Source organism: Leptidea sinapis, chromosome 44 (genome assembly GCF_905404315.1).
Source record: "Leptidea sinapis chromosome 44, ilLepSina1.1, whole genome shotgun sequence".
Classification (NCBI taxonomy): domain Eukaryota; kingdom Metazoa; phylum Arthropoda; class Insecta; order Lepidoptera; family Pieridae; genus Leptidea; species Leptidea sinapis.
Window position 1 is genome coordinate 4499287 of NC_066308.1, and position 26914 is coordinate 4526200.

Genomic DNA, 26914 nt, shown 5'->3' on the forward strand with positions numbered 1-26914 from the left:
TCTTGTTCTTACGGTATAGGAAAACACCTTGCGGCAAACCTACACACACACCAGCAGAGATTATCAAAGATGGTGTCAACTTGACCAATTGAGGCCAGCGTGAGAAACTTTAGGCTCAAAACAGCTAAGGCGATGAGAATAAAGGCGTAAAGTAGATGTCGATATGCCGAAAATACCCCACGATTATATTACATCAAATGTGTTATAGCAACACGCAATCCATACATATAAATAAAATTGGAGTGTCTGTTTGTAATATTGAAAAAACCGTTTTTTACTACATGTAAAAAACGGTTTTTTACATACGGTAAGTACACTAAAATAATATGTCTGTTTGTTCTGGGTAAACTCAGAAATGGATAGACTGATTTTAACGGGACTTTTATTGGCAGGTAGCTGATGTAATAAGGAGTAAAGTTAGGCTACGTTTATTTTAGAAAAAATCTTTTATTTCAGAAAAATAGTGTAATCTTGCAATGTCCAAGAAACGGTCTTACTATAAAAATAATTTGTTAGAGTTATAAGTTATAGGTAGCTGCGAATGCGCACCTTAATGTTTGTATGTGCTATTGTTGTTGTTTCTATTAGCTATTAGTCTATTACTAAATTTAGAGGTGTGTCATTGAAGGTTTTTAAATTAATTTAATTTAACTGTTCTTTGTCAATGGTCAACAGGTTGAAAAAACTGTTAATTCGTCAACGGGTTTTGAAAAATCTGTTAAAGCATTTATTAATAATTTCGGTTTTTATTAGGTTTTCATTACGTCAATATAATATCATGTCAACGTTTTCGTTCGCAAATTCGTCAACTGTTTTGAATTAAGCTGTTTTAGTGAGGCATTCAATTTCTTCATTTATTGCGAGTTACGGGCGAAGACGTTGGTTGAATTTATTAGTTTATTATGTTCAACAGGTTTTTTCGTAGAAGACAAACAGTTAATTCGTTAACGAATATAAAACTGTTAATAAAAACAGTTAATTGATTTAACGACCACCTCTTTTACTAATAAATCAGTGTGCAAACGACTAGCGAGTTTGATTGACGCGCGTCCTTCGTATAACTACTGTGCAACCTAACATAATTTATGTGACAAAACAACGTTTGCCAGGTCAGCTAGTGAGACATAAATTCTAAAATAGGCTTGTCCATATCAGTGGTAACATAGAAATTTTGCAAATTATTTAAGTTTTCTTTAGTGTTAATTCCGCCAATATTTGTTTTTAAACAATTCTATTTCAATAATATTTTTTTTTATGGAATCGGACGACAAAGGAGCGTAAGGGTCACCTGTTGTTAAGTGATCACCGCCGCCCACAATCTCTTGCAACACCAGAGGAATCACAAGAGCGCTGTCGGCCTTTAAGGAAGGTGTACGCGCTTTTTTTGAAGGTACCCATGTCGTATCGTCCCGGAAACACCGCACAAGGAAGTTCATTCCACAGCTTTGTAGTACGTGGAAGAAAGCTCCTTGAAAACCGCAACGTTGAAGGACCGCCACACATCCAGATGGTGGGGATGATATCCTAACTTGTGGCGTGTCATGCGAAGGTGGAATTCGGCGGCAGGAATCAGGTTAAGCAGCTCTTCGGAACACTCCCCGTGATAAATGCGGTAGAAGACACACAATGAAGCGACGTCTCTACGTAACGCCAAGTGATCCAGCCGTTATTCAAAATAGTAATTAAATAACCAATTCGAAAATATACGTCAACCTCAGTAGATAAGACGCAAGAAACTCAACTAAATAAATTTGTATTTCTAAATTCATTTGATATACGATTACCAGTTGTATTCGTAGATTTTGGACAAGGATTTGATCACAAAAAAGATTGTGAAAATAATACACACTGTAAGATATTTCATATAAAAATATTTAATAGTTACAATATAACCACTACAAATAAATATCTTACGCATTAACAATTGAATATGGTTCTCTCCTAATCTTATACAAAAAGCAGTTTCAAACAAAAACGTTGCGGAAATTTGGATTTGGAGCGCGAAGTTATGAACGTGCTCTTGCAGAAAGAATCATGAAGTTGATACTTGATACTACTGATCCCAGGGTTACTTAATTAGCTGTCGGCTGCTGTGTTTCCAATACGATATGACTTAAGTATCTTCAAGAGCATAATAGTTCTATCTCAATGGCTGGCAACGCATCTTTGAGAAAGAAAGAAAGAAAAAACATTTATTTGAACACACACACACACAAACAACAAAATGAATCAGCTTAAAAATTTACAAACATAAAGTGGTGTTTTAAAAGGAGCCACTCAGCATGTGTTTCAACACAAGTGTGTTGCAACGCTGATCTTCTGTGACCCCGCGTTATACGTGAACCTCAAGGGCGCCACATCGCCTGAATTGAAGTTTTACTACACTGATTAAACTTACAACAATTAACTACTAAACTAAACTTAAAAACAAGAACAAACATAAAAAGATAAATTATAATTAATAATACCTAATAATGACATATAATAAAATAAAACAAAACAAAAAGCTCCTAGTCTCTTAATTTAAGGGAATTAACAGATGAGAGTCCCGAGAATCAGCAAACACGATACATTTTCAACAAATACTGCAAAGTCTAACCTAGGTCACTTTCTTACTCTTAATAGAATTGTTCGCACTTATAATAGCCTTCCGAAAGTTGATCGAACTATAGACATTTTTAATGATAAGCTCTCTACTTTTTGGTATAAACTTCGGAAATTGATATGTTGCTAGACAGGAATATAATTTGCTGCTCAACAAAAATTATTCATCTAATGTAATATTTTAGTTCTGCCGTATTTAAGTAAAAAAAGTTTTGTTCATTTTTATTTATAATTGTATTGTATCTTAGTATTAGTTCTTATGTTGTTAAAATTCAAAAATTATGCATGTTTTACTTGCATGTGGTCGTTGCCTGTAAGTGCAATAACACTTAGACTTAGACTTATTAAGAATTATATTTAATGTAATTGGTTAGTGATTAATGTGTTGGCAATGCTAATAAATAAATAAATAAGGAGGCTTTGAAAGGTGGAGGTATATTGTTCCAGCACTTAGTTGCTTTATTACTAGAAGTACCTTTGAAGGCAGCAGTAAGATGCCGACTAAAAGACAGAAGACCGTATAGCGCCGCTCTGGTGTAGTACAAGGAATTAGTATTGCTCAACTAATTCAATTTCTTAGTATCAATTTCAATATCTTTAGTATAACGGATCTCCATGTACCACAATAAAACACTTTAAATATCGAAAAATATGTTATGCCAATATAGAACAAAACAAACAAATTTTACATGAAAAAATGGAACATTGAAGGAACAATTATTTGGCTAGAGTCCTATGATCTAGTACAAGAATATGGTGCCGTCTGAGTGATTCTCTACTTTGATGGTGGGCGGTGGAGGGTCTCTCTCCAACAAATATCTTCTCAACAGAATTAACCCGACACTTAACAGAGAACATAGATTCGCGCCGAGAAGGAGCCTGTAATGAATACAAATTTTATTATTGTTTATTTTATTTTTATGGTGTTAGTAGACAAAAAAAATCTTAACTCGTTCGCTGTAATACGAAATGGCGTTCAACTCGTTTGATAATATAATTTTATAATAATAGTCAGAGCAAAATATTTTTTTTTATTATTTCATTCATTCAAAAGTTATTGCCATTTGAAAATATAAAAATAGTGTTATATTAAACTTTTACCAGCACTTAAACTTTTAAAAAAGCACTTAATGATACCCAAATCGATTCACCAACCTTTTCTTGTTCTACGTGCAACGAACTATAGAATGAACTTTATTGGGATTTACTTTCTGGTTAAATTCAGCTTCTGTTCTGAGTGTTCCTAGTTCTGACTATGAATTCAAATTTAAATTGACGATTTCTTGGTATCCACCATCATCATAATCATTAGCCGGAAGACGACGTCCACTGCTGGACAAAGGCCTCCCCAAAGATCTCTACGACGATCGGTCCTACGCCGCCCTCATCCAACGAGTCCGGCGATCTTGACCAGATCGTCGGTCCATCTTGTGGGGGGCCTACCAACACTGCGTATTCCGGTACGTGGTTGCCATTCGTTGACTTGACTGCCCCACCGGCCATCTGTCCGAAGAACTATGTGCCCTGCCCATTGCCACTTCAGTTTTGCAATAATTCGGACTATGTCGGTCGGTTACTTTGGTTCTCCTTTCCCCTCCCGCTCCATTACCCTCTGGGAAATCATGAGGGTGGTTACAAAACGTTATATATTATATCTTTTTATTTTGTATAAATATAGATTAAGATGGCAACTTATCCTACTCACCAATAAGAGTAGCCCAGGGCCTGCGCCGACCGCCAATCACCGAGCGCCACGTATGAGAACGCCAGGTGATCACTCCAGCCCGATGCTAACCAGTACACTCCAAAGAACACCATGAACGACACGCCGAGAACCACCGTGGCTACGTTACTCCAGAGACAACCTGGAGACATAATCTAAGTCATAAAGGAAAGAAATAAAATATTGTGGGTTCCGTATAAATATTATATTTGAATTATATCTACCCGCGAATAACTTGTATTATAACATACCTAGTGGCTTATCTCAAACAAATTTTTTCCCAATGCTTTCCCGGGGCTTAAAAAGAATAGGGAAGACCCAGGCCCAAGGGTGTCGTAAGAGGCTGCTTCTGCCATGAAGCAGTAATGTGTAAGCATTATTGTGTTTCTGAAGGACGCCGTAGCTATTGAAATTATTGGGTAAATGAGACTTAACTTCTTATGTCTACAGGTGACGAGCGCAACTATAGTGCCGCTCATAATTTTTGGCTTTTTCAAGAATCCTGAGCGGCACTGTATTGTAATGGGCAGGGCGTATCAATTACCACCAGCTAAACGTCTTGCTTGTCTCGTCCCTTATTTTCGTAAAAAAAAGTTTTTGGAATAATCTGGCTCTATTCTGAATGTACTAGGGATCAATATTCCTTAAATTCATTATTTTACGTATTTCAGACCATTATTTCAGCGCGTGCTAATGATGCTATTTGGGAGCGATTTTTTTTATTATTCTGGGAAAACTTACAGCTAGGTAACTTTTTCTTGTTACTTACTTCACTAGCAAAGGTTAATCAATATTTAAGACTACCTAACAAATACTTCTACTAATTATAAACACATATATTTCTATCCTACTAGGTGAGCCAGAGATTGGCGTTCAGACTAACAAGTAAACAAACAAAAACCTATTTTTAATACCATTTCACGTAATTTCCGTCTCCCTCTACGCTAATTATCATACCTGGCAACCCGAAAATGGTTTCGGTTGGATTTTTTGTTGCATTGAATATTGCCAGACCAGCACTGATCACAGCCAGGGCTAGCTGCACGAACAGGATTACCAGAAGACTGAGATAGACGCTGTATTTTATTATAGGTGGCTTCTCGACTGAAAAAGATCACAATAATAAATATTTAAGACTTATAGAAATACTGTGATAACAAAATGGCGGTCATGCATTGGATTCAGACATGAAGAGTTGTGCACTGTAGCAAGGAGTTCATGTTCGAATAAAAAACCAGCCTAGCGAAACTCTAGGAAAAAACCGATTCACTCGATTGTATGAAACATGCAGTCATTGATATATATTGACAGATGCGGCTATAATCTTGTAAAAAATAGAGATCCACCACATTTTAAGTAACTGTTCGCTTTCAAACTTAGCCGGATTATACTTCGTCGCCAATCGCCATACTGCTCTAACTACTATTTCAAACTTATGTCAAATGACTACACGTTTCATACTAAATTTCAATTTTTAATTAGGCAGTATTGCCTCCTATTACGTAGTATTTACATCCATCTTTGATAAAAATTCTACTATAGTTTAATTTCGTATTGTTATCGCGAAATGTGTTCGGATATTTTTATTTAGTTTTTGACAACCGTGACGTGAGTGCACTGACCTGTATAAATAAATACCACTGGGCAGGCTGTCCCATATGTTTGACAGCAATTTTTTTGTGCCTATTTGAAGCGCCACTCGCGAGCGTCAAGAGAACTAATATTGATAATAATTTAAATGGCTGCGACAGAACTGTACATACTCTCTGAAATATTTTTGCATTTTCCCACCATCTTTCGATGTTTATCATCACTAGTTTGACAGCCGCCAGTCCAGTGGTATATAGTAGAGGTCAGTGCGCGAATCTATAAAGTAAAAGGTAAAGAAGTTTCCACTTCAAAAAAAGAGATCTCACGATCCAGACATACTTGTCTGACTTCTCCGCTCTCATCAACTCTTTCTTAAGGCGAAGAGTAAGCAGAAAACACGCAAACATGGTGTTTTTAGACAAGTTTTGTGGTGAAAGTATAGCATTTCGAGTTATGAACACTACTTAATCCTGTTACACATATCCTTAAGTCTTATTTGTAGGTTGCAAATGCTTGGTGTTGGTTATAGTTAACACTGCCGAGCCTTTATGAACTACCACTTTTCTTTGAAGTTAAACAAGTTTTTTGACATGGCGTGACGCATTTTTTTGGTACTTCTCTCATAAAAGTTATCCTTATAGCTTGTACTTTTTGTGTAGGTTCATTTATTCAGATTAGTAGTGAATAACGAGGATTGTAACCATATAAACTGTTTTCCACGCAAGAATTTTGAAAATATTGGATTTGTTACATAGATGGCGGGCCGGCAGCTGTGAACTCATATCGCTCAAGGTCACTGGCATTTAGTGTCGCCTTAAAAGCTCGAGTTTCGGTACATGAGCTTCGGGCTTCGTTCAATATTATTTTAATAATGTTGACATTACGTTGATACGTTGACATTTTCCAAACCTCAGTCACACTGTATTTCTCAATTCACGCAATAACCATATTTCATGTTTCCTTTACAGTTTAATCAACCTAATAATTGCAGGTTATCAACTGTAAAGTAGATCCTGTAGATGGAGCCACAACCTGAGAGTTGAACAAGACATACAAGATTTTATCAACGATACGCCACTCGAACGGTTGGCTCAGTTGGATAGAGAGCTCGCACGGAACGCGGAAGGTTCGAGTCCCGCATCGTTCATAAAATTTTGTTTTCAAATTTTATTTGCTTAATTAATCCCAGAAGTGAGGGTTATCACTTTAAAACATAACAAATTGTTAAAGTGATAATTACACTGAATGACATTTATTAATTTGTTAATTTACTTAATATGTTAAAATATATAAATACCAGGGTTGGAAGTATCCACTATGGTAACGGAGACGCAAGCTTCATTTGGTCTAAAACCTTTCTCCAGCGCTCGAACCTGTAGTAAAAAGCACTCACATTTTAAGAAAGTTTAAAGTTATAGAAAGGGTTCATTTGTATCACCCGCACCCCGTAGTATTGAACGCTTGTAGCTCCATTTGACGGAGTATTTACATCTTATCTCAATATTCCATTTGACGAAATATTATAAAATTCTCGTGTCACATTGTTAGTTACCTTACTCCTCCGAAACGGCTTTACTGATTTTTACCAAATTTTATATGCATATTCAGTAGGTTTGAGAATCGGCTACTATCTCTTTTTCAAGTTTCTATCCCTAAGTGATAAGGGTTAATTTTTTGACATTTTTTTTAAATTTATTTAATTATGATTCAGCATTCAAAAATACATACAACCCTAAATTTTCAACCCTCTACGATCAACACATATTTTTCTATCGCGATTTTAATATTAGTGCCGCTCAGGATTATTGAAAACCCCGAAAATTCTACAGCGCTCGTCGTCTTGAGGCATAAGATGTTAAGTCTCATTTCACATTTGCCCAGTAATTTCACTAGATACGACGCAATTCAGACCGACACTATGACGCTTACATTTCTGCTTCACGGCAGAAATAGGCGCCGTTGTGGTACCCATAATCTAACCAGCATCCTGTGCAAATGAACCTCCCACTGGTATATATTTACTGCATGTAAAGTGATGCACCAAAATTGTTAAAATTTTTTGACTTACTTGTGTTAATAAAAAAAGAAAAAACAGTATTAATCATAGAAAAAGACTTAAAAGAATAACAAGTGCAATAAATGAAATAATTCACATACATTGTAAATAAGGCATAACTGTATCGGTATATTATCAATTTTAAAATAAAAGGTTTTATCCCTAAGACAGACTAACCAGGCAACACAAGCGCGCACATATATTAGGGAACGACCCGCTCCACGACGCCGCCACGAACAGTGGCATTTAAGCAAGCATGATAAGCCTTGCCCCGAGAGCTCAACTAAATAAATAATAGTTAAAAAAAAGTAAAAAACACGCTTTTTATAGAAAAGCGAACTAAAAGTAGAAAATATTTCCTACTTTTTAGTTTAGTTTATATAAAATAACATGATTTCTTAATTTTTTTTTTAACTATTATTTGCATTGTTGCATTAAAAATTCTCTTTGGTATTCGGAAATTTCCTAATACTAGATAAATCGGTGAAAGATAATGGTTGGAATAAAAAAAACTACGCTTAAAAAAAGCAACTTCAAAAACTGAAAAGTATCAAATAACTAAAAATTTAATTTAATACACCTTTACCCTTAATAATATTAATAAAATGCTATTATTTTATATGTGCTACCTATTGATAGGTTTTAAGTCAGTGTCAAGCCCTAAACAAAATAAAACTTAATATTACAAACAGCTTACTTACTGTAATTATTATGGTTGTCTGGCCACGCGTGTTTGTCCGCTTGGGTTGTTTTGTTCTAGACGAAGCTATCCCGCTCAAAATTACGCGTAGCGAGTGTAGGTACTTACTATTACATTTGGCTTGGCATCGACTTCAAAGAACAATTATTTCGTCGAGGTAAATAAAAATTTTCATAAAAAATGTTCATAAAATAAAAACTACTGGGCCTAACTATATAAAATTTTTATGGGACCAAATGGCAGCTATTCTGCATCGAACTAAAGAAAAAATACGTAAATAGTAAATATCGTAAATTTCAGAGTAATCTGTAAGTACATACATAAAAAAATACCGATCGAATTGATAACCTCCTCCTTTTTGAAGTCGGTTAAAAATTAAGATCATTTCCTGCCTCCTCCTCCGTTCTAGATAAATCTAAGAAGTTTGAAAAGAATCTGGTCGTTTAAAGTGGGTCAAAATCGCGCCCAAATGAGTCGGTTACAAACATACATACATACAGGTGAAGCTTATAAAAAGCGTGTAAAAATCCTACCTCTTCAAGCCGCGCCTCCCTGTCAGTCTTGCAGCTCACTGCACAAGCGTTAATATCTAGTATACAGGTTACTGGAACAAACAATGCTATAAGTATTCAAATGTTTATTTATACCAAGATTTATGGACAACTAGCTTCTACTCGCGACTTCGCCCGCGTGGAATGGTTACTTCGGGCGGCGTTATTTATTTCTTAAAATACTTTGCCAATTGCTTTTCGTTAGTCTCGCTAAAACTCGAGAACGGCTGGACCGATTTGGCTAATTTTAGTCTTGAATGATTTGTGGAAGTCCAGAAAAGGTTTAAAAGGTTGAATGAATATTAAAAATACTCGGGATTAAAATATAGCCTCGGCTCGGGTCGACATTTGTCGGAACTCTTTGCAATGACAGGTTTTCCGCACTCGTAATGAAATATACTATTGTGAGGCGTTGTATATGTTTTTACAACATGATCCTATGATGTTCAAAACAAATGTATTACGAAATTCAAAAGAATTGTTAAAAAACGTGTGTGGTTCATATAACATGACTTCCTTAATGATACCACTGATTGGGAATATAGCGACCCCTACAGGCTATTAAATAAATTTTATCTACACCAATGCTTTAAATACTCTATTAAAGATTCTGAAACAGTTAGCTTATTGCCAATATTAAAACACCCAATGTTCTAATAACCATTACATCATCCAAACGAGTGTTGTAATGTACTGAATTTCATAACAACACTCCTATGTTTTTTTTCGATCCCTTCATGCGCAAAGAGTTTCAACAGACAGCCACATTCTTATTGTATGAATTTCAAAAAAAACACATTTTCGTTTACGCGCGTTCCGCACTACCAGAACATCGCGCGCCGTAAAAAAACAGTAGGTTATTCGAATCCCCGCCATTTTGCTTCGATATTTTTATTGTTTTGTTTACAAAAAATGAGCGATTTATTTTAAACGCTGCAAAAGGACATTATATTCGAGTGAATTTTAATTATTGTACTATACAAAATGTAAATGACTACTAAAATAAATAATTGTTTCAATACTTAGTTTATCTTAATATATATAAAATTCTCGTGTCACAACGTTCGTTCCCGTACTCCTCCGAATCGGCTTGACCGATTCTCATGAAATTTTGTGAGCATATTGAGTAGGTCTGAGAATCGGCCAACATCTATTTTTCATACCCCTAAATGTTAAGGGTGGTCCACACGAAAAATTTATTTTTTAGTTTTTTGACATTTTTTTTTAAATTTGTTTGATTATGAGTCGGCATTAAAAAATACATACAACTTCAAATTTTCACCCATCTACGATCAACAGTTACTTTTGTATCGCGATTTTAATAACGGCAATACAACGTTTGCTGGGTCAGCTAGTATGTATATAATCAGTAATGAATGATATTAGGTTACTACTACTAGGACTGGTGTTTTAGTGTTAGCAGTAAGCTAACTGTTTCAGAATCTTTTAGAGGATTCATATTCTGGGTGTAGACAAAGTCTTGTATGCAACTGTTGATAATTAGGTATTAAAACACTCGTGTTTGAATACCCCTTATTACACAACAGTTGCATAAATAACTATTATTGTGCTATCTTACATTGCATATGTTTATAAAAAAAAAGAAGCCCGCTGAGTTTGTTGCGCCCGTTCTTCTCAGGTCTGAGGCATACCTTTTGGAATGGGTTAGTTAGTTATTAATTATTATTATAATTAATTAGTTAGTTTTTGACTTTCAATAGGTGATTTTATATCCTATTTTGAATAAAAATATTTGAAATCAAAACCTCAAAAACACACTTCGTTAGTAAATAAGACGTATTTTAAAGTAAATTATATTATGTTCCTCATGAAAAAATCCGGCGCTATAAGCTGATATTTTTATTATTTAGATAAATGGTTTGAACATTAGAACTTTGCAGTGCATTTGATTCTTGCTTCTTTCTTTATACTTATTTCCTTATTTTAAATGACGAGCGGTCGTCTGCGGCGCGCTAATTAGCCATTCAACTTCATTCCTTCAAAGAATTTAAATAATTAATTCATTTTTTGAAATAAGACTAATTTACCGACGGATAGAGTGTGCCTTGTTACATATATTTGAAACTAGCTTTTGCCTGCCACTTCCTCCGCGTGGAATAGTTGGGGCATTTTTTTAAATTTCAAAACACATTGCTTATAATAGACATACAAACTCTTGCGGTTAACTATAGATTTGCTTATTTTAATACACTTTTAAAAACTACTTTATATTGTTTTTCCATCCTTAGCTAAAACATTTATCGGGTTTGATATTCGTAAGCACGACATATAATATAGTTTCCTATGGGAAAAACATATTTTCTTAAAGTATTCCTGAAACTTTTAAGCGTTCTATTTTGGTATCAAATATAATCAAAACAGAATATAGCTATCCCCTATTTCATCTCCACACAAGTCGAAATTTCAAAGACGCTAGAACAAATATTTAATTATTTCTTATCACCTGCCTGAATACATAGTTTCATGGTGTTGTCTTCGATATTGACGAACTTCCATACAAACTTCCCCCAGTATTTCAACACCTCCAAACCTCTTATTCGCGATGAAAGGTAGCTAAAGTCCTTTTCCAAGATCTAGTCTATTCCTGTACTTAATTTTATCTAAATATTTTCAGTGGTTTAGGCGGGAAAGCGAAACAAACAAATTTACATTCACGTTTATAATATTAGTAGGGATGTGAAGTTTGACCCCGCACGGGAAACTATGGAGATAAAGTCCCCGATACTCTTACCGCTAATCCAAAAAAAAAAAATTGTATTTATATAATTATATAATAACAATAGTGAGGGAAAACAATTATAGGTATCAAACTTCTTACAATATTTTAGAACTCCTTCCAAAAAATTTAATAAACTTGAAAATGTGACAAACTCAAATAAAAATTGCTTTATTCGTTGGGGTCAAAAATTACTTATGAATGGCAAAGGTTACACATTTTACCACCACTTCGGAAAAGGTTGAGCTTTAATGAGAAAAAGTGGCATGAAAGTCATTGTCAGTCCTTATACCATTGTTTATAAAGTTATCCAAATCACTTACTCTAATAAGTAAAAATAATACATACTAGCTGACCCGACAGACGTTGTTCTGTATATAATAAATAAAAGACTGTTGTTTATGAATTTATCAATAATATTTCATAACATCAACAATTATTTCGTAAAATATGCTCCCTGTTGTTATAATGAAATTGTTTCACAGCGGAACTGCCAAACCGTGCGTTAATAAATTCTCTCATAGAAATTATTTGATACAGCCGTAAAACCTATGTTTTGTTTGGTATAAATTGCTATCCCCATTTACGGCCATTTTCAATAACGTATCTCTAGTTACGGATATCTTGCCGTCACCCTTTATTGACAAGATCTTATCTATCCATAGTCATGTCAAAGTCAAAGTCAAAATATTTTATTGACATAAAATCAAAAGACTGCTCGTGAACGTCAATTCAGATACATACATATTAATTACATAAAAGTTTAAACATATTTTCAAAACAATGCAAACCAGTGAAACAACACAAGGCTGAACCATATAATCCATAAAAAAACAACTATAGTACTATTTAATTCCATATTGTAATATCGTTTACGTAATCTTCAATATTGTTATAAGCCTTCGACACAAGTCTGCGTTAAAAGATTTAAATTTATTTATTGATATTTCAGATACACTTTTGTATTGTAAAATTGAATACTATCGCATGCAAAAGAAATGTTTATTTTACAGAGCCTAGTAGGGGGTACTAACATGGGGGGTATGTTAACAGTTAGTAATATGTAAAAGTTTCGATGGAGTAAATCTTTTTGGCATAATAGTTAGAGTGCCCGTTTGTTGTTGGACGGGTCGACTCTGGAGACAGTATTCGACAAATTGTCTTTGTGATATTATTTCAAACATTAATCCCCAACGTCAAGCTCAAAGTAATAGTCTCATGGGATTCATAATATGATTATGAATTTGTAGTATTACAAATACTGTATCAACAATATCTGATTTTTGAGATTTTCCTTTTATAATACGGTCCCTGGGGAACCGGAATGTGATAAAAAATTAATGTTTTTTGCAACTTTTTGAAGTTTATTTGAGGGTGAAATTTATACTTCATATTTCGATTTATTAATTTGAGGAACATACGAAATATTTTAGTATTTATCTGTATAAGTTGAGTAAGCTCAATAATTCAGAGTAATTACGGTAATTCATTATGCCAGCACCGCTCCTGTGATTCATCTAGTGTTGCAGGAGTGTATGGGCGCGGTGATCCATAAAAATATTCTTAATAAAAAGCATTTCTTATGCTCATGCTATAAAATATGTAGACCATAGACCATTTAGAAGCAGAAAATTAATTATTATTGTTATAATTAATAATATTTAAATTGTACCAGTCTTCCAGTTTTGACTGTCAATAAGTCATGTCTATTACTATTTTGAATAAAAATATTTGAATTTGAATTCAAAATATTCACAATCGTAAGATGCTAAACACTAACCCCTTATTCATAATGGTCCGCTAACTTTAAACAGCCGCTTAGGAGTGTTTTTTCTCATTCTGACTTAGGTCAATAGAAGAAGACAGAGTGAGAATTAGCAATGCTTTAAGTTAGCAGACTATTATGAATAAGGGGGCTAGTCTTGGTCCTCTTCTGGGACCCTAAGCAAGCCAATAAAACACCAGTTGTCGCTCCAGACGGGGTTTAAAATCAATCTGTAGGTACTTACCATACAATCTGTTCAAAGTTGGTGTTGTAAATATATTCAGTTCAAATTCTCCGCCAAAAAGGCCGTAGTGTATGAAACTATCCTGGCTCTGTCCTACTGTGGAGGCTGTTGACACCACCTGCAACATTAACACTCATTCATGACCAAAAACCAAATATATGTTATTTTACGATTTATTCCTAATAGGTACCTATCAATATTTTAAACGTATGGATCTGTTAACCAAATTTACCTGTAGTTGATCTTGTGTTTCATCATCATCAGCCGGAAGACGTCCACTGCTGGACAATGCAGACCAAAGATCCCCATGACGATTGGTCCTGCATTGTCCAGATCGTCTTGTGTTTACTATATTTTTATTATTACAAGGTTATCTTTGTTCAGTTTTTAGTATTCATGTCGATTATTTTGTAGTAATAAGTAAGTTAAAAGTCTTATCTATACTGATATTATATATGTTAACAAACAAACAAACACTGCAGCTTTATCAACAAACATGTTTGAACGCGCGAATCTCTGGTACTACTGGTCCGATTTGAATGATTCTTTCAGTGTTGGGTAGTCCATTTATCGAGGAAGGCTATAGGCTATGTTTTTTTTTTTCAAAATTACGGATCCGTAATAAAATTGCTATTTTGTAACACAAGGTGTAAAATCGTAAACCTATTTTTGCGTGCGCTGCAAAAACTATTGACAATAGAACAAAATGATGTACAAAATATATATATAGGCAATATTTTATTACTTATAAAACTATCGCGTGAATTATACTTTATATGGCAAAACAACGTTTGCCGGGTCAGCTAGTTTTATATATTTATCATACAAATTTAAGAACACTAGGGGGTATGTGATAGTAAACCATAACCAGGGCCAGACTTACTACGTAGTAAAAGTCAGAAATGATGAGATCCGTAGGAGCCAACATAGCCCAAATGGTTGCGAAATAGAGGTTGAGAATATTGGTTGAGGGCTATGTGCACTGCCCACTGCCACTACAATTTCGACGGACAGTTTGTTGTTTACCAGTGGGAGGCTCCTTTGCACAGGATCCCGGCTAGATTATGGGCAACACAACGGCGCCTATTTCTGCCGTGAAGCAGTGATGTGTGAGCATTGTTGTGTTTCGGTAATAAAATAGTGAAATTACTGGGCAAATGAGTCTTAACATCTTATGTCTCAAGGTGCAAGCGTAATTAGTGCCGCTCAGAATTTTTGGGTTTTTCAAGAATCTTGAGCGGCACTGCATTGTAGTGGGAGGGCGTATCTATGACCATCATTTAAACGTCCCGCTCGTCTCATCCCTTATTTCCATAAAAAAAAATAGCCGTTGGAGCAGAAAAGTCTTCGAATGGCAACCACGTACCGGAAGACGTAGGCCCCCTAAAGGTGGACCGTCGAACTGGTCAAAGATCGCCGGAGTAGGTTGGATAAGGGCAGCGCAAGACCGATCATCATGGCGATCTTTGGGGGAGGTCTTTGTCCAGCAGTGGATGTCTTCCGGCTAATGATGATGATGAGAAATACTATTATAGAAATAGAAGTACATAGAAACGCTATTGCCGTTCGTCGATTTTTCGAAAGAATTCAAAATATTTACATACAGGACTTTACTGCCCCAACACCCATCTCTCCGTCGAACCATGTGCCCTGCCCACTGCCACTGCTTCAAATTAAATTGAAAAGTGCCAATAACTATATACCTTAGTGTGTCAATATAAGACTAGCTAACCCTGTTTACTCAATGCATGTCCACAAAACATGATTTTTACCTGTGATTCATACCCTAGATTTGACAGATCTTTTAATTAAGCAATAAAATAATGTAGGATTTTTAAATGCTTATCTGGATTAGTGACATATTGGAACGAAGTTCCTTACGGCAGGCTTGGAGGGGATAGGGATTTTGCTGCGCGACCGAACTGAAAAAAATGTGATAGTAAAACCATAAGAAAAAATCCGTGGAAAAAAGTGCGTGAAATAAAACCGTTAAATGAGACGTGCGCAGGCACGACAGTCGCATACACATGCGAGTAGTGTATATATTATTATATTAATATATGATAACGATTATAGGAATATTAGAACGATTTTTGCAATTTGTGTCGATTCTACATTAGCCGAAGGAACCACGTTCCTACCTGGTGTCCCACGACACCACATCATTTTTTTTAGACGCACAAATCTCAATCAGCAATTAATTCGTCATGTTTATATGTAAATCTTTTACAATTCATCATCGATTTATCCATAATATACAATACAAAATCATGTTTACGTGATGGTCTGTGTTGAACTATGTCATTCAAACATAAACCTGGACGACCGAGCCTTGCTGGGATTTTTAAGATGGTACAAAACTTGTGCAAAAAAAAAATAATAGGACATCTGGATTCGAACCGGAGTCTTCTGTTTTACGGATCACCCAATGTCCCATCTGAGCTATTATAGTCTTGTATATACTGGCGAAATTTACCTTTGTATTCTAATGTTATCGTAGCAGTTTCTCATTTAAACACAGATAAAACAACATTTTTTTAAATTGAAACCTATAGATCGATTTCTCGCCCCCGATACTACCTGTATACTAAATTTAATTAAAATCGTTGGAGCCGTTTCCGAGATTCAGATTATGTATATAATATTAGCTGACCCAGTAAACGTTGTATTGCCGATATTAAAATCGCGATACAAAAGTAACTGTTGATCGTAGATGGGTGAAAATTTAAAGTTGTATGCTGACTCATAATCAAACAAATTTAAAAAAAAATGTATAAAAAATTTAAAAAAAAATCGTGTGGACCTTAACATTTAGGGGGATGAAAAATAGATGTTGTCCGATTCTAAGACCTACCCAATATGCACTCAAAATTTCATGTGAATCGGTCAAGCCGTTTCGGAGGAGTTCAAAGTTTAACACCATGACACGAGACTTTTATATATTAGATATATATTATATTTGTATACAAGAATTGCTCGTTGAAAGATATAAGATATGCAGTTGCTGTTGTAGAATTTACAGCTGATATGAATGTTATTGTGTACACTAACTTGTACAAAGTACTAACCCAATGATCGCTGGCTATAGAAGTCACTAATAACAACACAGAGAGAACACCAGAAAGGAACGCGCCGAAAACGTAACCACGTTTTGTCACCGCCATGTTTAATACTGATAAAATATCGTTAATTATCGCGATAATGATATCGCGGTGCCATTCCAATTACACTAATAGATTACGGCATTAGTCACAGTCTCTAGTTTCGGCCAGAGGTACATGACAGAAACGGATGTGATCCCCAATGCATAGTATTGTTTCACGTCTGTTATCAATAGACTTTCGGCCCTTCCCAATATTCAGTCTATCTCTTACTTGAGATAAAAATCGTGACTATCGTTGACTTTTCTGTCCCAATAAACTTATCGACGGTAACTCACCTCATCCGTACACGCTGTCTCTCAGTGGGACGACGTATATCTTACCAGCGATTGAAGTTTGTATGGAAATTGCAATTCACGCGTCCCAATATAAGGCGATAAGAATTACTTATCGGGTATATTGGGACAGCTTCAGATTATTGACAGCTAATTACTGACAGTAGAAGGAAGTAATTTATCTCTATCTATAGATAGTATATTGGGAACGGCCGTAACAGTTTTACACTTCTAGCTAATCGGAACTATTTGAATTTCGAATATTATATTTTTTGAAACGTTGTAACCTTCTTAGTAATAAAAAAACAATTGGCGGGAAATCATTTGTCACTTGTTTTTATCACGTATCAAAGATCTACGTACGCAGCAAGAATGAAATTAAGTCGAAAAGATTTTAGAGAGATGATTTTAAAAGTTCTCTCTCTCCGCAAGACTGTGCCGCTCGTCTTCAAAATACTTTTGGGATAGAAGCACCTTGCTTGAGCACCGTGAAATTTACAGAGGTCGGGATTCTTTACATGACGAATTTCATGAAGGGCGGACTTCAACTGCCGTCAACGAAAATAAGGTGGCTACTGTTAAGCGGCTAATTGAAGAAAACCCGCGAATTACCTATGCGAAAATTCGAGGACTATTGAGGATTGATATACGCCAAATTCTGAAAATTTTACACGAAGAATTAAAAGTTCGGAAACTTTGTTGGATCCCTCATGAAGTGACAGCGGAGGAGAAGCGGGCTCGCGTGGAATGGTGCTCACAGATGCTAATGAAGTACTTCCACGGATATTCCAATGCTGTTTATGACATTGTCACAGAAGACGAAACGTGGATTTATTGTTTTGAACCCGAAAAAAAAACAGCAATCTTGTGAATGGGTGTTTGAAAATGAGGACAGGCCAACATAAGTGAAGCAGGCGAAAAATGTTGGTAAAAAAATGATCGCATTTTTTTCTCAGCTACGGGTCCCATCTGCACAATTCCACTTGAAGATCAAAAAGGCCGGCAACGCTCTTGTTATTCCTCTGGTGTTTCAAGAGAGTGGGCGGCGGTGATCACTTAACACCAGATGACCCGTACGCTCGTTTGTCCTCCTATTCCATAAAAAAAAGAGTGTTAATGCCGAGTAGTATTCTACCATTTGTTTACCCAGCGTGTTGAAAAAAGTTCGCGAAAGACGACAAAAAGCCGCCTTCTCCTACATCATGACAACGCTTCTTTGGCGGCACACAAAACAAAACCAAGGCATTTTTAGCTTCTGTAAAAGTACAATGCGTCACCCATCCTTCACATAGACCCCGACCTAGCACGCTGTGATTTCTGTATTTTCCCCAAAATCAAAGATTTTATGAGAGGTTTCTCTTTTACCAATTCCGAAGAGACAGTGATAGCGTTCAATCAGCACGTAGAAAATATGCCTCCAGATCTGTGGTCCTCTTGTTTTAAAAAAATATCTGTGAGAGACCAAGTTTGGCACCCAAAAGTCATGCATGGACGTATAGTACACGTATTAAAAACTTTTGTGTTAATGGATAGGAATATGCGACTGCTTTTCATTATTTCTTAGAGTGACCAATACCTTCGCTAAGTAGTTGCTATTCTTTGTCCAATTTCCTTATTCATATGATCTTAGGGGTAAGGCAAGGTGACCCATTATCTCCTAAACTGTTTTCTGCAGTTCTAGAAGGCATCTTTCGAAGACTAGATTGGGAACTATACGGGATCAACATCAACGGCCGACGCATACATCATTTAAGATTTGCAGATGACCTTATTATTCTGTCAGAAACTTCAGAAGCGTTGCAGAAGACAAGAGTTACTTATAGAGAGCAAAAAAGTGGGATTGGATAATATGAATACCCAAAAAAAGAGGAGTAACTATATACATGAAAGTATAGAAATAGGCAGCAAAGGCTTTGAATATATAGATGAATATGTGTATCTAAGCCAAATAATTTCTACTAAAGTTGGGGATTTAGATGCGATTAAATCCTAGGATCAATTGTGTCCTCTGCTTGCACCTCGACGTCCTATGTCTAACAAACAAATGAGCTGTGGAAAAATCGAGACTGACTGGGAAACATGTGCCGTTTGGGCAATGCGGATAAGAGATTCACCGGCTCCACAAAAAGGTTCTGGGCCTATGAAGGGAGATGAGGCTCCAACCTTAGCTAGCTGGTCGACTAACTCATTATCTATTATACCTTAGTGCCCCGGTATCCAGGCCAGGGTAACTTTGTTGCTCTGACTAAGCCCTAAGGATATCCAGTTTTCTTCTACATAGAGCATACACCCACCTTAAATCCCGGCAACGAATCCCTTCACTCCTGGTGCTGCAGATGTCAATAGGTGGTTCACCACGTGAGCTAATTCACCCCCTCTTAAATATCAAAAAGATTCACATTTAAATAAAACAAAAACAAATAAAAATAATTTATTGCAGAATCATTAATTATAAATAAAATATGCGTTGCATCGTAATACATTTACACTTTACACTATTATTTACTACGTCAGTAGCTTTCTGTCTTTCCCATAGCAGATGACAGAAACGGAATGCATATTATAATAAGTCATTACAATTTCCCAACACAGCATCCTAGCGAAACTCTCTAAGAAAAAAAGCGATTCACTCGATTGTATGAAACATGCAGTCATTGATGATAGATTGACAGACATGTTGTAAAAAACAAAGTTACCCGTAATCCACTACATTTTAAGCAATTGTTCGCTTTTAAACTTAGCCGGATTAAACATCGTTGACATATTGTAATTAATATTTCAAACTTATGTCAAATCACTTGCACGTTTCATACTAAACTAATATAATTAAATTTAATTTTTACTTAGGCAGTACCGCCTCTTATTACGTAGTATTTACATCCTCTTTGCAACCAATCACAACAACGAAGGGCATACACATTTATTACTCATTTATGTTAAATATAATTAAGTGATAATATTTTATTGTAAAATTATAGTAAAATAAAAACTTAAAATTGACTTCTATTATTAAGTATTAATACGGTTTAGAAAATCCCGCAAAAAGACCTGTTGTTATATTATTATCAATATGATAAAAAATAATATAGCTTAAAAGCCTGTCAACACAATGAAATTGTGAAAAAATACTATTTTATTTAGGCCCTTAGGGGTACATAACACCAACTATTAAAGGCACCGTGCGAATGCAATACCTTAATATGACAGAGGGAGACAAATAGACACATAGCAACTGAGCGTCTCCGACTGATTACGTAATCGCTAAATCTTCAAATCTATACATATTATTATTATTAGTATAATTTTATTAATAGTTAGCGTGCCGTTTCTAACTTCAAAATTTTCTAATTAATGTAACCGAGACCAAAATAATAGGTAATTCTTAGGATAAGTTTGTTATGCATTTCAATCACAGATACAAAAAACAAAAGACCTATCGGGCTGCCCAGGTCATCAATACGATACCATTCTAAGTCAAAGATAAAACACGAGATTTTTCCAAACAGTCGGAATCATTCACATAATAAACATAAATTCAATATAATAAGTTTTTGGAGAAGAACAAAACATTGTTATAACACCTTTTTTTAATCCGTAGGTAATATTTATTCTCTCCGAAATGAGATAGTAGACTATCTCATGTCTTTTCAAATATATTTCTTCCCAAAATGGCAACCCATAAAACATTATATTGACCACACGGACTAGTAAAAAAATAAGGACTCCGTGTCACTTTACATAACAGTGTAGCACCAAAACAAGCCGATTAACGTGTAAATACATAGCCCCACGCACACACTTACACTACTACAGGCCGATAGGCAGCTATTATGATATTTCTCATCGTCTGTGACAGGTCACTTTGCGTCTCAATAAAATATTCAAAAAATGCCGTTTATTTATGTATTTGTGGCCAAATATGATTATTTAAGGGAGATTAAATAGTGTAACTAGTAACCCCCGTAACCGAACACACACTAGCATAACGGTGCTTCACTTGTTAATATCACGGCGCGGAGTCCTTCTTTTTTTACTCGTCCGTGATTGACCATGGTATAATTTACTCCGCCTGATATTCTCTGTGATTGGCCTAAGAATACGTCATCAGTTGCGTTGACTGTTCTCAAACTATTTTCGAGTGAAACAACGCTATTAACTTGCTATATATAATATTGACATTTTTTATGAGATTGACACACTTTTACACAAATTATCTTGCCCTAAACTAGGCAAAGCCTGTACTATGGGTACAAGACAACGATATATTGAATACAATATACTTACTTAAACATACATAAATACATATAAACATCTATGGCTCGGAAACAAACATCCATATTCATCATACAAATGATTGCAGCTACCGGGATTCCAACCCGGGATCTCTAGCTTAGTAGTCAGGGTCACTAACCATTCAGCTATATGGGTCGTAGATATAAGCGACATGACAATAGTGATGAAATGGCGATCTGTCAGTATCACATAATATATCGTAAAGTAGTCTAAGGCCATCGTTGGAAGATAATATCAGGCAGAGTACATTATTATACCATAATATTAACGTATCATTAATCATCAAATAATTCAAAGCCTTAGATTAAGGATTGGTCTCCGCTTCGCTCCAACTAGATACCGCACTAAGAATAATAGCTTTTTTATTAAGGTAACTATTAGATGCTTGTGTGCGTGGCATCTTGACACTCAATGGCATCTTTCAAATTTTGCAACATTTTTTCATTGCACATTCGTGTCATTTTAAATTGAAATAAATAAAGTATATGATCATATGTGATCCCAGTGTCTTTCTTATTTCTTTTAGTATTATATTTAATTTAACTACCCGGAATTTTAGTTTTAATTATTAGCAAAGTTTAACACAGAATGTGGAACGACAACGTCACACATTGTCCGAGACTGGCTACGCCCACTTGGGCGTAGTATTAGTTGCCGCACTTTGCGACTACGCCTGTGGTATTCAGCTGGAGCGCAGCGGAGACCAATCCTTAATCTAAGTTCAAAGCATTCTGTCAGTCTCTACTCGAGCGTCCTGTGGATGTCATCTTCATTCATAACATCAATTAACTCTAGACATATAAGTACGGGGTTTTCCAATAGGGACAATTTTGAATTTAGTTTGTGAACGTACCTTTTCACTTAACATCGAACTGTCACTGTCAGTTTATTTAGTAGACATAACCTTTTCATCATGGTGAAGTACACGAACGAACAACGTCTGCAAATCTAAAAAAATACTACATAAATGGCCGCTTCTTTAAGAGCTTTAACTCCGAATTTCGGTCGAAATTCTCGCCCTAGTAGACAGGCAGTGAAAAAGTTTGAGTCTACATATTAGTTGTGTGATGTGGGTCCAACGAATCGACCGATGCAATCGTGCCCGCGGTGGCCATATGAGCGAAGACGAGTTTCATTCATAAATGTTTTCAATGTACTTCAACCCGATAATAAAGTTTTAGTAATATCTCAAATGGTATTCATTTTATTTTGAAAAAAAGTTATCAAGTCCTTATTGGAAAGCCCTTTATATTTTGTTATCATTGATACTAACACATTTACTAGCGTAAGGTATGTCTATGACAAATAAATAATAAAAATGAATATAATGCGCAAGCTCACGCTCATAAAATAGTTTAGGAGCGCTTCTTCTTATGACTTAGTTTACACAATCAATGTTAAGCCAGCTATTCAGCTTATATATATATACTCGAAACAAACATAAACTCGCAATTCCATCTACTAGGCTCCGTAAAATTGCTAAATCTTTTAAAGTGGATTGTGTTATATTTTATAACTAGCTGACCCGGCAAACGTTGTTTTGCCATATAAAGTATAATTCACGCGATAGTTTTATAAGTAATAAAATATTGTCTTTATTATAGCCTGTACATCATTTTGTTCTATTGTCAATAGTTTTTGCAGCGCACGCAAAAATAGGTTTTCGATTATACACCTTGTGTTACAAAATAGCAATTTCCCTAATTCCCTAAGGATCCCTAATTTTGAAAAAAAAACATAGCCTATAGCCTTTCTCGATAAATGGACTACCCAACACTGAAAGAATCATTCAAATCGGACCAGTAGTACCAGAGATTAGCGCGTTCAAACAAACAAACAAACAAACACTGCAGCTTTATAATATTAGTATAGATAAGCTCCCAAATGAAATTAAAATATTACCTATTAAAACATTTAAATGTATCGTAAAAAATAAATTAACATCTAAGGCCTATTATAATGTGAAAGATTATTTGAATGATATAGTTGGAATTAATGTTCTAAATTTTGTTAATGAATATTGTTATACTCATTTGAATGCTATTGTAACTATTGTACTTCATCCTGACTTGCACTTAATAACTTATAAAGTTTTACAGTGAATAAAGATTTTTTGACTTTGACTTTGACTTATAGATACATCGAAAGCACTGTAAGGGCTGTATTTCACGACAGCACGGTAGCGCAACCCGCCCGGGCCACCATGGTGTCCGTAAGCTACCAATCTAGACACCATACAGACACCGAGCTGATCGCGCCACCAGATTGATTGCAACCAAACGGACACCAGGTGAGTAATTTTGTTGGAAGCGGCGACTGGTTGTGCCACCATGGTGTCCCACTAAAATATAGCCCTGAGGGATTTAAGATTTAACTTATATATGTATATTGCAAACATAAGGTAATTGATTTACGTCGTGATTCAAAACTACATTATACTACAAAAATAATAATATTTGCTTAATACTTATACTTAACTATTAAGTAGGATTATCAAAAATTACAATAAATTTAGCGACGAACCTAGCTACATGTAATTAAAATAAAATAATTTATTGAAACACTCCCCTGATACAGAAACTATATATAGATACTACCTGACCCGACAGACATTAATCTGTTCATAAAAAAAAACTCTTTCGGATGGAATTTTGGAAAATCCGTTCTTAGCTGACCTCTAGTCGATGAAAGGAATATTCCTACCAATTTTCAAGTCTTTAGCTCTAATGGTTCCAGAGATATCGTGATGACTGACTATATACGTGGAAATCTCTGATATATATAAATAAATAACAGATACGTTAGAATATTATAGGTACGAACGTCATGTCATCAATAATGCAATTATAATCCTTTACCAATATTAAATATAAAACTACTTCACAACTTTATCTTCGGAGACTAGTAATAACTACGTGTATTCCCTTGATTAACAATAGGTACTAACTAGATATAAAATAGCTAAAAATCGCGATCAAAAAGTGTCCGAAAATAGTTGCATACAAGTATAGCTAACGTCATACAGTAAAAAGCTTCTACATTCGCCTTTATACTTTTTGCGGATTTAAATGCGACCTCAATATGTTTTTGAAGACCTATCCATTGATACCCCACACGTATGGGTTTGATGAAAAGAAATTTTGAGTTTCGGTTCTAAGTATGGGGAAGCACAAAAATTTATTATGTTTTTTTTTAATTTTTTGTGTGAAAATGTTAATGCGGTTCACAGAATACATCTACTAACTAAGTTTAGACAAGAAAAAAGTGTCTGTGACATACGGACGGACAGACAGACCGACACGACGAATCCATAAGGTTTCCGTTTTTTGCCATTTGGCTACGGCACCCTAAAAAGGATTCCAATATGTATCCAACCCAATATCCTTTGTAAACGCGTCGTCAAATAGACAAAAGTAAAATAAACCCAATTACAACCCATTGAAGAACTTTAAAAACGGCCAAGCAAGAAAATATTACACAATTTTTTCAACCATTAACTTAGCCTAAATATACATAATAATAAATCAGTATGGTCAATTACTTTAATAAAATTGATTTATTTTATATATTTTATAAATTTGTTCCTTATTTTTGTCACCTAGGAACGTACCCTATAATCCCAAATAAATTATCATTCCATAACAAGAAAGGTCCACCATATTTAAGACTCTATATCTTAATAGTTAGAGTGCAATATCGCTCGCATTAGAACGGCTTCGGCTCTCTGCTCACTAAACGTGTTGAGCAGACTTTGTTTCGGACACTCTTTGAGCGTGATTGGGACTTAGGTCTTAGACCCAGTATTCACCAAAGCGGAGAGGAGAGGAGATGTATTTTGATAACCAATCAGATTTCATTGTTTCCACATCTCTCCCTTTGCTTCCGTGGAAATTTATCCAGCGGAGAGGAGATCGAGATGTCTCATTTTTTATTATTTTTTTTTTTTTTTTTTAGCGACCAAGATCGGAGATGCGTATACGCGGGCGGCCAGGTTGCCTCGCACACCCGAAAGCTTTATTTGATCTAGACATCACGTGACTGATTTCAATTTCTCACACCTCACATCTCCTCTCCACTTTGGTGAAAATAACCTGACAGCTTCACGTCTTATCTCCTCTTATCTCCTCTCGTCTCCGCTCCTCTCCGCTTTGGTGGATACCGGGGCTTTTCATAAGTCGATGGTGTATGCACATTAAATTAAAATTCACCTTATTTCTAAGGCCTTTGCCACACACACAGCCAGCGATCCGTTATCTTTTACTCGCCTAACCCCACACCCATCTTTATCTTTAATGAGTTATCTTTACGGCACTACGCAACATATTATCTGCAGTCAAATTTGTCAAAATTATCATTCGTCATTCGTTAATACAGCTGAAATAAGCTGACGTTAGCTTAGTTGACTTAAATGACGTATGATTTACTAATTTTGGTATGCTTGTTCAAAACCACAGTTGTGGCTTATTTGTTTTAATTTCGTAGTTTCATCGTAACCTGACTCATAAGACTTTCCATATTTTTTTAAGACAATAAGGGACGAGACGAGCAGGACGTTCAGGTGATGGTACTTGATACGTCCTGCCCATTACAATGCAGTGCCGATCAGGATTCTTGAGAAACCCAAAAATTCTGAGCGGCTCTTCCCTTGTCACCTTGAGACATAAGATGTTAAGTCTCATTTGCCCAGTAATTCTACTAGCTACGGCGCCCTTCAGACCGAAACACAGTAATGCTTACACATTACTGCTTCACGGCAGAAACAGGCGCCGTTGTGGTACCGTTAATCTAGCCCACATCCTGTGCAAAGGAGCAAAAATACTCAATTAAAATCACGCCTCATTCAAACAATTCAAAAGCTCAGCGAGACACTCATTACCCCCACACAACTCTTTCAAACGAACTAACTGAGCCGTCGTGAACCCTGAATGTAAGGCGACGACACACAGCAGCCTTCTGTCAGGGAACGACATTACACTGTCACCGCACAGACTGGAGACTAGACCGAACCGGAATATGTTTTGTGCCAGCGGTTGTAACGACCGTATGTACCGGTTCGAACTGGATGAGACCAGTAACGTTAGCACGCAGTATGGGAGGATTTTTGGCGAGATTCCTGTTAGTAAATGACAGAGCGCTTCGAATATCCAACCGGTAAGGACTTGTAGTTGATCTTGACTAATAGATGTTTCGAATACCTGAAATATACAAGATACGT

At 35.6% G+C, this 26914-nt stretch overlaps 2 protein-coding genes across 2 annotated transcripts in view; both read right to left on the reverse strand.

Annotated features, from left to right (window-relative positions):
• Positions 1-1854: 1854 nt before the first annotated feature.
• LOC126977303 (uncharacterized) lies at positions 1855-17134 on the reverse strand. Its single transcript, XM_050826076.1, has 7 exons — positions 17039-17134; positions 13971-14088; positions 9207-9277; positions 7215-7290; positions 5285-5431; positions 4310-4469; positions 1855-3483 (listed from the first exon to the last, which is right to left on the reverse strand). The coding sequence occupies exons 1-7, from the start codon at positions 17132-17134 to the stop codon at positions 3345-3347; spliced, it is 807 nt and encodes a 268-aa protein (XP_050682033.1). The 3' UTR covers positions 1855-3344.
• Positions 17135-19824: 2690 nt separating this feature from the next.
• Positions 19825-26914, reverse strand: part of LOC126977218 (huntingtin) — an 80174-nt gene continuing 73084 nt past the window's right edge. Inside the window, exon 43 of the mRNA XM_050825927.1 lies at positions 19825-26894. Coding sequence (XP_050681884.1) covers positions 26529-26894 — 366 coding nt within the window. The 3' untranslated portion in view covers positions 19825-26528. The remainder of the gene's footprint in view (positions 26895-26914) is intronic.